Source organism: Anas acuta, chromosome 18 (genome assembly GCF_963932015.1).
Source record: "Anas acuta chromosome 18, bAnaAcu1.1, whole genome shotgun sequence".
In the NCBI taxonomy this organism is placed as follows: Eukaryota; Metazoa; Chordata; class Aves; order Anseriformes; family Anatidae; genus Anas; species Anas acuta.
Window position 1 is genome coordinate 7,569,570 of NC_088996.1, and position 12,534 is coordinate 7,582,103.

Consider the following 12,534-nt stretch of genomic DNA (forward strand, 5'->3'; position numbering starts at 1 on the left):
TCACAAACGCTCGTTTCCAACCACTGTCTGTTCAAACCAATTTCACCCGCCAACAAGAGGCACTGGACTGTCACACTGGGAGCAAATATCACGGCACTTCCCCATGAACGTTCCCAACTGGGCAGAAGAGCTTGCGTGTGGCAAAGGCCATGCAATTCCCAGGTGGGAACTGGGGGGAAAAACTGGAAGAGTTTCCTCAGTGGAACCTTCCGTGGTGTTTAACTGCTCAGTGAGAAGAGCAAAGCTGACATTCTTAAAGCTCCTTTCAACATCTGTCCCAAGCCATACCTCAACTCTTTATTTTTAAGGGATCTTAAAGGGAATTGAAGAATGAAACACACAATTCACTCTTCACACCAGAGTCTAAAATTCACGAGTTTCACCAGCGCCTGACTGCAGCAAATGAAGTCAGACTTCATTTGCTCAACACAGAGACCAAGGGAACGATCACTGCAACCACAAGCTGTGAAAAGCAACAGACAGAGATACTCAAGAGCTAAAATCCGACATTCTCTGTACCATCCTGCTTTAAAGCTGTTCCAGTTTTCTGTACAAACTCATGATATTTTTTTCCTAAAGATTATATTCCTCTAGTCTCTTTCTGACAGCTTGGCATTATCCAAGGTTTTGCTTTTACCTATTGCTCTATTTTCCCCATAGCTCTGGATAACTGTGAGCTGAACATAAGTCAAATTAGGCAGAGGAGAGATGAACCGAATGGCTTATTTCCTCTCCCTCCTGGAGCTCACAGGCTCCCTGTACTTGCTTGATACAAAACTTGGTAAATACCTGATTTTTCAGCTTTTTGCCCAAGTAAAGGAAATCAAACACATTTTATCAATTTCTTAGAAAAAAAAATAAATAAAATGTGTGTTGAACAAAATTTTATGATTTGGGGCATTTTCACTTTTTGTTTGTCAAATACCTCAATTTATTTTTGTCAGGAAAAAGCAAGCTTCAAATGAAAACAATCAAAATATGCTTAAAACAAAACAATAAAAACAAAACAAAACAATAAAAAACAAAGTGAAATTAACTACATTGCTACTTTTTTAAGGCAAAAATCGTTTGCAAAACACAAACCAGACTCAGGGTATGTATGGGACTTGCGAAAAGAGAAGAACTCACCAGCTTTGCTGAGACACTCCACACTGTTCCGTGTGGACACCGCAAACAAGCCAGCATTTTGTGTTTCCCCACACCGAATAAGCATGTAATTAATTGCCCACATACTTCCTACCACAACAATTTTATGTTGTCATCAGACAAGACTGCCAGCAGGAGAGGGCACGCAGGTTTGAAGCAAGCTGCCAGTCCTTACAGCATGTTGAGATACCCCCATTTGGAAGGGCTTAGTGCACAACGATTACCTGATGGAAAAAAGCCCTTGCAACATACAAGGGTCACATCCCCGATTTCAACAGGGTCAGGACTCCTTGGGTCACGCTGCCAAGCCTACTCTCATCGAGGCTGCCTGTTGGCCCAGTAAGGACAGCGAAATCTCTCTTCCCACATCCCATTCCTTTCATTAGCAGCCCACCTCCCTCCGGAGCGTGCAGCTGCCCTTAGCCCTCTTTCCAAGCAGGCTCTATTGTGTTTTGTCACAATGCCACACAAATCCAGCGTGCGAGAGAATGCTGCAACAAAACGCTTCTAATGAGAGCCCTCCGGCTTTCCACTGTTCCCAAGAACAAAAAAAAAGCTCAGAAAGGTAGCTCTAGTGCTATTACTGGAGGATTTTGTACTGCTTTGGGGTAACAGGATACACTGCTGCATTTCACCCTCTGCGTTATTAGCTACTGCGCCCCAACATTATGGGGTTTAACTGGGTGAAATACGTTCCGCTGGTCATATAGTTGCTTGCTACAAAAACAGCAAAATCACCAATATTTGGGACAGTTTCTCAAATCTATTAATACCATGCAAACATATGGGCAAAGCTGTTTATATCTGCATATTTGTTTGAGCTTTTTAATCACAACAACAGCAGTGTCATTGGAAAAGAATATCCCATGTTCCAAAAGCCATCTGGATCTCATTGGGGGGGGGAGGTCTGGTTCACCACGAGGTGGTGGAACAACACCAGAATGGCTTCACGAGCCCACTGCAAATCTTCATGAAAAACCAGGCACCAAGAACACCCAGAACAACCTACGCATCGGAAAAAAACACAAAGCATGCTGCCACAGCAAATTTCCAGCATGCGTACCAGAAACATGCTCCAGTGTGGAACGTCACAAAGCAGTGCCACAAGCTGAAGATGTCCAAAAAGAAAAAGGTTCCTTGAAAGCTTCCATCCAAGGACTCCTTCTACTTCTATCAACACCAGAACAGACACTTCCAGTATCTACTTTCCCGATTTCAGGGAACCTAACAGAGAACGTCTCTCCCATCTCTAAGCTTTCTGCTTCAAACAAACAAATAAGCAAACCCCAACAACAAAAGATCTGAAACCGTAATGCTATACCCAAAGTAAACTGTTGAAGTGGCTTTAAAATCTAAAGAGTAGATTGTAATTCTTCCAGGTCTGTGCCCTGTGCATCAATCCTGTCTCTCGCAGTATTTTGACCCCACAGCTCACTCCTGTCACTCACTCTGGGGCAAAACATACTGTAAAACTGAACAGGACGCACAGCTTAGGAAGGAGCCCCGCTGGGTTTGGTTTTAACGGCACAGAAGATGTGAAAATAACATTCATAGTGGTACATAAACACTCACCTACTCTCCAAGTGAGGCCCTTTAATTACATAGTGAAGAAAAAGGAACAGAGATGCATTACACAGCGCTTTGCTTACACTCGCGCCGCTGCTGTAAACCCCGTATGTTATAGCAGTAGTGTTCGTGTCTGACATTTCCCGTTACCATTCATCAACTTCATCACTCCCCACACTGAGCTAACTACGCTCAGTGCACGGATGGGAATTCACTCAGCAGCTTAGGCAGGTATCTAGGTCTGAGATCATGGGCAGCCCACAGACTCATGTGTATTTTAAGAACTGGTAGAACTTCATTTCTAGCTCTTGAGCAGACACTGTGATTCAGTTTACTTCCATTACAAAACAGCAATCAGGGATTATAAAATGTTTGTGAATATTAGCATTGAAAGTAGATAAAATTATTATGAAATGATTTTGTAAACTACAAAGAGAATAATAAGACACATTTACTTAGCTAAACATTATGATGCAAATGATTTTCCCCACTATATTGTTATGCAGGTGTTGCTGTGGAGTACAAGTCACTTGTGCTATAGTTCTGTATTGCAGATCATCCCCACAAATCCCACATGGCACTGTCCTGTTCCCCCCTAATATTTACCCTTCCTAGCAGCGATTTTGTCTAACTCACTTTTCAAAGCTTAATCACATTACAGGAAGAAAATCAGTACGTGCTAGAAATCTGAAATCCTTCCTAGGATTTGCAAGAGCAAATTTCTGGAGAACACGCAGACATGTCACAGACAAAGAATATCAATTTTACAGCTTAACAGCATGGAGCAACTCAGGAATGGGGCTGGGGAGGTGGAAGGGGGAAGGAAAAAAAAATAGCAAATACCTAGTCTTGCTAGGCAGCTGAATATTTTAACTTCACCAGTTACATATGATGCCTTCAATACAGTGTGGAAAGAATGCAGTAATGTCTTCTACACTTGATCTATATGCTAACTTTTTTCTTTACTTTTGCATTTAATAAGGCAACAGTAAATCACTGTAGCTGTACTAAAAGCAAACACCGAGGTAGTAATAAAACAGTCATTTAAATAAGAGCATCAGGAATTGCTATTAAACTTGTTTGCCTTTCCTCAGGCTTTGTGAACTCACTATTTCAGATTGCTGACACGTATTGCAAAACACAGCAACAATAAATTCTTACCTGTGCACATCACCCCCCTCAGCTCTCACCTTTGAAAGGCAAACATATTACATAACAAATTAAACTCATGAGTGCACAGCAAACCCACAGCTTCTCTTCCCATAACAGTGCTTCAGAAAATGTTTGACTAACACTAAGTACTAAGCTCGGTCTATGCCAGCTGTTTGAAAATACACGCTTAGTGCAAGGATATGCCAAAGGGCTATTTTAAACTTACTGCTGGCTAGTTTGCATGGAATCAGGAAGGCTACAGCAACAGAGTAATCCATAAGCCAAGTACCCACTGCACCATTCCGCAACTACGCATATTCCATGTCATTCTGAATGACTTGATGGTCTTTAAGGTCCCTTCCAACCCAAACCATTCTATGATTCGGGTCATCGGTATATACAATTTCAAGGAATATCACTTTTTAAAACTACTGTATTTATTTCAATGTCTCGGTGCCAAAGTCTTTTTTCTCATGGATGGAGGTATGGCCAGAGCATGCTGCACATTACCAGGAACCTATGAACCAGCCTCTGTCATCATGCACACTGATGGAAACTTGCAGCAACTTCACTTATCTCTATGGCACAACTTTGAACTGCACCTCTACAGCTGGGAGAAGCCCGAAACTCCCCCAGGCCATTCAGAAAGATCCCAGGTTGTTATGTAGTGAAATTACAGCCCTATCTTCACAGGAGAAGCCAGCCATGGAGCTGCTACAACAGAGGGGCTGTGCTTAGGGCACAACTCCACCAGGTGTCCCTGGGAGACACCTGAGAGCAAGTAAGAATGGAGCACGTCTGCCAGGACTGTCATTAAACTGAGACAGCAGCCACAACTACTATCTGGGCACCATGCAAGGCTGATGCCTTTGGTTTCAGCTCAGGATGGTGATAATCATCACAAGAAAGCAACAACAAACAGCAACAAACATTTCCCTAGTCCAATGGTTTCTTTTGGCCAGAAAGTTTAATTTGTTCACATGAAACATTAATTTGTTTCCAGCTACTTCTGTTCTATACTACTGGAAAGCCATTGATTTCAAGTGAATTACTGTCCAGTCACAAGAATAATTGATTTTGGCCTCCTGATTTTATTAGCTGCTCAAGTTCCCTCACAAGTTGAGGAGTGTTTGCCGACCTTACCATGACAAGGTTACTGCCTACGCACCTGCACAGTTTGCACACCTCCCAAGGATGATTCCAACTCTAGAAGCAGTCAACACGTTCAGCATGCTTCACTTGTTGCTGAAAAATGAATGCAGAGTTTAAATAGAATCTGGCATAATGAAACATCAACTGGCACTACCCTGAAATACACATTCACACACTCCACTGCCAGAACTGGGGCTTGCTGAACACGTCACTCACAATGCTCCTAGACACTCAGCTGCTAGTACAACTCTCCTCCCAGTGAAAGGGAACCAGATGGCAAGCAACTCTTGGCATTTTTCGATGTTATGAGAAGTGTTTCTTCAACTAGTGAGCACCCGCCATTCAGTCAGGTCTCTTTGGAAACAGCCCTTCACATCTTTCTTCAGCTTCTTTCACAAACAGCCATTCAACAGGAAAGCAAGGCCCAAGCCTGTTATTTTTAAGCACTGAACCAAAATGTCTCAGTCTAGGAGTTTCTGTTGTTAGGAGAGATAAAGAAGCACTTCTGAAAGATGAATTTCATTTTGGGACCTGTTACCTCTGAGTGCTCAGCTGATCATCAATGACCACGGAGGAAAATTACTTGATATACCCTGGTTATACCCCAGAAGATGATTCTGCTGTTGGCTGTGCCAAATGAACACGGACTACTCGTTTCTTCCTGCGGTTGAACCACATGCCACATAGGTCAAAGGTTTCCTTCTATTCTTTGTACAGGCTCAGCTGAAGCCTGGTGTTGCTGCTGCAGCCTCCGCTAGGAGCCAAGTCCTGGGCACGTGAGAAGATCATGGCTCCGTGCTCCTCAGCAACAGCAGGAAAGAGAATCACGTTGGGTTGGTCCAGTGTTAAAAATGCAATGACGAAATGCTACAGCATAAAAGCAAACTTGCTAGAAATGCTTCTGCTGCAGAAACACCTTACACAAGCAGCTGCTCCGAGACGATGGCTGCTCTGCTGCAGGTGGCTCTCAGTGACTGAAGGAAGATGAGGATTTTGGGGGGGGGTGGAAGCAGAACGGTATGAGGAAAGTGTGATGGTGCGGTCTTAAAGAAAGGAAAAGCATCACACTATTAGAAGCGAAAGCTCAGAAGTTCAGTAAAATAGCAAGGAATTTGATAAGAAATTTTTAAATTTGCTATTCTGATGGTGCAGGTAAGGGCTGCTTTACTTGAACAGGAAGCTGCTGCCTTGCTGCAACATTTTGCCTTGGGGCAGTTTTCAGAGAGTTGTAGATCTTTCAGGAAAAATAAATTTCAGCAAGTTGTAGATCTTTCAGGAAAAATAAATTTCAGCATGTTGACTGCACACATGTCCAGAAGAAAAAAAAAATGAAGAAAAAGGAAATGGAAAGAACAAGAAAAATCAGAAAAAGTCAAACACCCTACACAGTCCAAGCCCCACACGCCCTGGTTGGTATTAAGAATTTATAGACTCCAAACTTTGCACTGCTGTGGCTGCAGGAAGGTAGAGAAGAGGTGGAAACCTGCATGCATCAGGACAGCACAGCTGACAGCACAGATACTGTCTCATTTCATAAACGTGACCCAAGGCTACCAGGGGTAAGAGTCACAATTATTCAGGCCACAAAATTACAAAACGGGATCCTCTCTGTGGCCAGATTAATTCAATAAATAGAAGCAGCAAATAACTTAGACATGAGGGCCAATCAATCTTTCACTGATGCCAACAGAACGATTTCTTTTGAATGCAAAGGAAGCCATGGTGGATCAGGCCCAAGAAGCATAGCACGTTCAAATGTATAATTGGTTTTCAGTGACAATAAACACATTTTAGTGTGTTAAAGGAGAGTGCTCGAGCAGTGTCTCTTCAGCTTAATTTCATGAGCTGCATTACCACACACAGCTTATTAGGTTCCTGCAGCTGCGGGGGTGAAAGTGCCATGTTATATGGGAGAACAGCTTCTCAGTGTCTCCAGACATCAGCTGCGATTCATCATACATAAAGTTCAGTTTTAACAAGGCTCAAAGACAGACCGGCTCACCTGCTCTAATCTTTCTGCAGTAAATGTGCACTTGGAAAATTGATTCTGTATTTCCCTAACAAGCCTCTTTCGGTGATTTACTAATCACAATTACTCAGCTGATACACGCTCCTTTGAAATCAAGGGACTGCCAGCCAATGACTACAATCAATGCAGAGAAGCAAAGGGGAACAAAGGGTTATATCTCTGACAGATGCATAGTTAAGAATTCTGTGTCCCACTTTTGCACATACCTTGTTTGAACACTGCCAACTACAACTGCATAAAATAAAAAAGGATGCGTTGCTCCCCACTGGTAATTCCTCTAGTGCCTGCCCAGGAAGCCAGCCCCTCCTGCAGCCTCGATACCATGCTGACAACCGATACTTTTCTACCGCCTTCACTGTTGAGATTACCGGTTTTGTCGTCTATTCTGTTCCATTTCATATTTTAAATATTTGCCAACTAATATACTCCAATTTACTCAAAGCTTGAGAGCACCACCTGAATTCTCCCTTACATCACACAGAACCTTCCATAACCTGATAGATTTCTAAGACCAAAAAGGATTGTTGTGATCGTCAAAGCCATTCTGCTGCAAAACAGCCTGTGGAATCAAACTAATCTTCCTCTGCGCTGCAAGAGAAAACCACCAATTTGCCTCCAAATAAACGCAGCACTGCAAGAAGCAATCCTGATGCAATGCATTTGGCAATACCATTTAGAAATACTTCTATTAGCTTATATAAAATTATACAACTTACCAAGAGACAAATAAAACTAGAAATCAATAAAGCTCTCTACTTTTATGCATTTCTCCTCATCATTTTGCTGGTTAAAACAAGAAACTCTAGTTTCTCATTAAGAAAACGTTTAACAGACCAATGACTACCTGCAAGCAATGAGCCTCCTCCTGCTCTTCTGATTTCATTCACAAGCTGTTTCATTACCAGCAGTAAGCCAAAAATGAGTAATTTGCTCCAACAATTAATGTGAATTCACTGTGGTTTTGCTGCCCCTTTGGCATCCCTTCCCAAACTCCTTTTTTAGAGGCTCCTTCCGTTAATTTGTTTTATTATCCTTTAAAAGGCCAGCTGAGAGCAGCCGAGCCTTTTCCCAGTCCCAGCTCCACTCCCCAGCCCCAAACCTGCCGGGGGCGCGTTGTGAAGCATCAGTTAAGCGCAATAGCCCGAGAGGTCTGAGAGGGAAAGCATTTCTTGCTTGGTTAGTTTGATCAGAGCTGCAACCCTTTACTGAATCACCTAAAGGAATTGTTTAATATCAAACACACGTCATTACCCCCCAGATACGGGTCCGAACCCCGCTCTCACGGATTTACAGGGTCCTGCTGTCATTAGGGCTCCACTGAGCCCCTTGGAGCAGCTTGGGGCTGGCGGTGGGATACCAGAGGGCTGGGTGGATCACCTGGGGGCTCCACTCGGTGCCTCAGGGCTGCTCCTGGGGGCTCTCCTCTGCTCCTGGGCCGCTCCTTGTGTGGATGCCCCGCGCCTCACTGATGCCCCCGCCGCTGCGGGCGGCCTGCGGGCCTGGCACCGCCCGGAGCTGCGGCTCGCTCCGTGCCCGTTCCCCGCTCAGGACCGTGCTCAGCCGGCACGGAGCAGCCCCCAGCTCGCAAACACCTCCCTGAAAGGCTCCGTAGCCCCGCCGGGACGGCCCTGAGGCGGGGTTGGGGAGGAAACATCAAGGCCGGGTGGCTCCGGGACCCCCTGAGGGAGCCGGGACTCCGGCCTGCCCTGAGGGACGGGGGCTCCGGGACCCCCCGGGGGGAGGCTGCGGGACCCTTCTGAGGGACGGGGGGAGCCCGGGACGCCCCGAGGGGCTCCAAAAGGGTCGGGGCAGGTCCGAGCCGCCCTGAGGGAAGGCGGGGAGCTGAGGGGGGGCCGGCGGGGCAGAGCGCGGTGGGAGCAGCAGGTGAACGGGGCCGGGCCGAGCCGAGCCGGGCGAAATCCTGGCACCCCCCATCCCCATCCTCCTCCTCCTCACCTCCTCCCCTTGGCCGAACTGCAGCCCCAGGGCCACGAAGTGCTCCACCCGGATGAAGCCGTCCGCATCCTCGTCGCACACGTCGAAAACCTCCTTGAGCTTCCGCAGGAACGGCAGCAGGTTCGGCGGCTCCATCGCGGGCATCACCTCAGCCGGAGGCCGGCGGCGGCGGCGACACCGGCGGCGGCGGCAGCAGCAGCCATGATCACCCTCTCCCGCAGCCGGTGCGGGAGGGACCGCGGGCAGGGGCCGGGGGAGGGCTGGAGGAGAGCCGGGGGAGGGCGAGAGCCGCGGGCGGAGGGAAGGAGGGAGCGAGGGAAGGAGAACAAAGGGGCGGCGCGGCGAGGCGAGGGCGGCGGCGGCTGGCGAGGGGCCGCGGGGCCGCCAGGGGGCGCCGCTGGGAGGGAGCGGCGGGGGCGCGCGGCGCCCTGAGGGGACGGGGGAAAAGGGAGGGAAACGGGAGGGGAGCGCGGGCTCCTCCAGGCATTGGCGACCCCTCGGTTTCTCTCCCGGTTGCCGCAGACTCGGTCCTTCCATCCCCAGAGTCCCAAATAAAACTGTCCTCGCTCCTGAGAAAATTCCTGGCCACCTGCTGTGGGGAGGCCCGGGCTAAAGGCAGAAAAGCGGAGTGTGAAGAGTTGGAGGGTGGTAAAGGACAAGGAGGGCAATGGGAGCCGCTGTGCTCCGGCTGGCAGAAGCACTTCTCCCCGCCTTTGGTTTAGGGCATGAGCTCAGCCGACGAGACGTGGCTGGGAAGGAAGGGATGCCCCTGCCTTTGCAGGGTTCTTCATAAAAGCCTTGTGCAACTGCTGTGCTGGGTTTTAGTTTGATCTTTCTGCTCTGTCCATTTTTCTCAGTTTTTGGACCACTTTTTAAGCCCACAGCCATGAGCTGCTAGTGAGAAGACCAGTCCAGGTTCTGGTTCCTGCAGTGTGCCTCAGACCAGGAAGGTCAGGGAGGATGGCTCGTGGAGGATGTGACACTGGCTGTACCTGGCTCAGGTACATACTGCCTCTGCCAGGACATCTTTCCCTCTGTGCTTACTAAGGACAAGTGACTGTCTATCACCAAGTGACATTCTGTAGGTGATGGATAAAGCTAACAATCCAAAATGGCCACGAAAGTGTAGCAGGTTTTGAGCTGAGGCAGTGTCCACTTGGCTTCTTTCAGTAGGAGAGGTTCTCATGCCCCTCAGCAACCCTGAAAATCCCATAATTAAAGCAAGCTAGTGAAATTCATCTCTTCTTTTTTTTTTTTTTGGTATCACTAGGAGCGTTCTCCTCAGGAAGTTTTCTTTCTTTGAGCATATATCCCTCATCTCTGCTATGTTCAAATTCAGCGTTCAGGAAGAGGCTGACTTGACAGCTCTGTAGGCTTAAGTCAGCTGTCAATCAACAGCACAGTGATAGCACACACTGAACAGGCAGCACAGCTCCACATATAACCAGCCTCTGATTTGGTTCCATAGCCCCTATCACCCTCCTTTAGTTTTATAATAAATACATAAGACTTATCCAGTTCCCTTACTGATGTACAAGAAGGTCTTTCCAGACCAGCAAAAAACCTCAAAGTGCAGAGATCAGATAAGATTCCTGAGAAGCAAAGAATTCATGAAGAGATGTGAAGATGCAGGCAATCTGAAAGAGAAAAGGGAAGCAAAACGTTTGATCAGCAAACTTCTCTGAAGCTGTCTACATAGAGCAGGACTCTTAGATGTTGGGACATTTAGCTTTTATCTCAGCATAGGTGAATTCACCTTCAGGTTACATAGGAACTGAGTTAAGCACACCCCTCAGGGGCACCTGTTTGGAGTATTAAAAAATCTATGAGCTGGTACCCTTCACAGCTGTGGAAAGCATGCTTTTAGGGTATCAGCTACTGTTAGTCTAAATGCTCTGAAGTGGAGTTCAGCCCTTTCAAAGCTTCAGTGCATGCCTGTGTCGTTGTCCCACACTTTGCTCAGATTTTCTCAGTGTCTCCTTGCACCATCTGACTTGGTTCTTTGTCTGCAGGTGGGCACTTGTACAGTCCCAGACAGGGAAGTGGAGTAGCACAATATTATGGAAAAAAAAGCCAAACAAACATCATAGTAGACATCCATATTTGCCATGCTCAGATGAGTCTGTCTTATGAAATCCAGTTAATTCCTACTGGCTTTATCTTCTGATGGAGGAAAAAAGAATTTGGTCCAGACATGCAAGTAAGTGACAATATAGATTTAGACCAAATCTGTCAGTATCAAAGTATGTGTTATTCTAGTATTAATTTCTAAAAAAAAGGAGGAACACAAGGGGGGGAAGCTCCAGGTATAGGCAGTAGATACTATAGTTTGGGAAGTTAGTACAGAAGTCTGAGAACTGCCACACAGTTTGAATGACAGACAGAACTGAAATCAAGCTGATATGAGAGCTAAAGAGACAGCTAAATATTCCGAGCAAAGATCTGACAGCTGGGAAATTATCTGATGGTACTGAATACAGAAGAACTGTGATGTGAGATCCTGTCAATAAAGGCCCAGGATCTGAAAGCTGGGGGTGCCCCAAGCATGCTCAATTTGGGACACTGAGCTAAACATGTGCCACACACACTTGATGGACAACTGCACTGGCAAGGGACATGGGAGAGGTCAATTTTTACTGCCAGTGGATGTAGCTGGCATTACTCCTTACTGATCTCTGCTTTTCCAGTTCTCAGTAGAATACGCACGCTAGTACCACTAGGCTATTTTTCCTTAACGGTATATCAAAATAGCTGTTTAATCAGAGATGTTTGACAGCTTCTTCATTTGAGTTTTATACTATGCGGAGTAAGTATCTTATATGTTGTGAATCTGATCTTCTAAACTTGCAATAAGACTAGTGGTGGTGCTACCATCTTTGCCTGTTAAGAATGAAGAGTTCAGGAGGAAACATTTCATTGGATACCACAGGCCACGGATGCGATTCGCAAGATTTCTTTACAGTCAGCTGCTCATCCATCAATGTCACTTCCATTTATTTAGTGAATTGTAATCTGGTGTCAGAAACAGCGTGTAAGGACTGCATTAGCCACGACTGATGACCTTATCTACAGTTCTGGTTGCATTCCAGCAAACAGGAGCGACATCTGGAGACCTAACCTCTCAGAACAGTTTCATAGTACAAATTCTCTCCGTATTATATATAACATCACTCAACTAAATAGTGACTTATTTGACTTACTGTATTTTGACTCAAATGCTGTTTTCCATCAACAACTGTAGCTCTGATTAGCAATATAACAGATGTGCTCTGCTAAGTAAAATGACAAAATACTACAAATTTTGTAGAACTTTCAACTAGCAAGGATCTTTGAAAAATTCTAGTTCCTAAAGGGTCTCACCATGTAAAAGTTTACTTAATGGTTTGTTTTTATATAGTGTGAACGGTATTGCTTGATTTCAACAGTCCTCTTACCAGATCATGAATTGGGCATATGTGTAACTCCTTGCTAGATGAACCTAGCTAGACAGCTGACTGCAGTTACCTAAGCAAACACAGCAATGCCTTCTTTGT

General features: G+C 45.9%; 1 protein-coding gene across 2 annotated transcripts in view; it reads right to left on the reverse strand.

The window, feature by feature from the left end:
- The window catches only part of RAB11FIP4 (RAB11 family interacting protein 4), a 124,978-nt gene extending 114,802 nt beyond the window's left edge, over positions 1 to 10,176 (reverse strand). The window contains exon 1 of one of the 2 annotated variants that reach the window (XM_068655364.1): positions 9,002 to 10,176. In XM_068655364.1, coding sequence (XP_068511465.1) covers positions 9,002 to 9,538 — 537 coding nt within the window. In that variant the 5' untranslated portion in view covers positions 9,539 to 10,176. The remainder of the gene's footprint in view (positions 1 to 9,001) is intronic. The other variant, XM_068655363.1, reaches the window with a different exon arrangement.
- Positions 10,177 to 12,534: the final 2,358 nt, after the last annotated feature.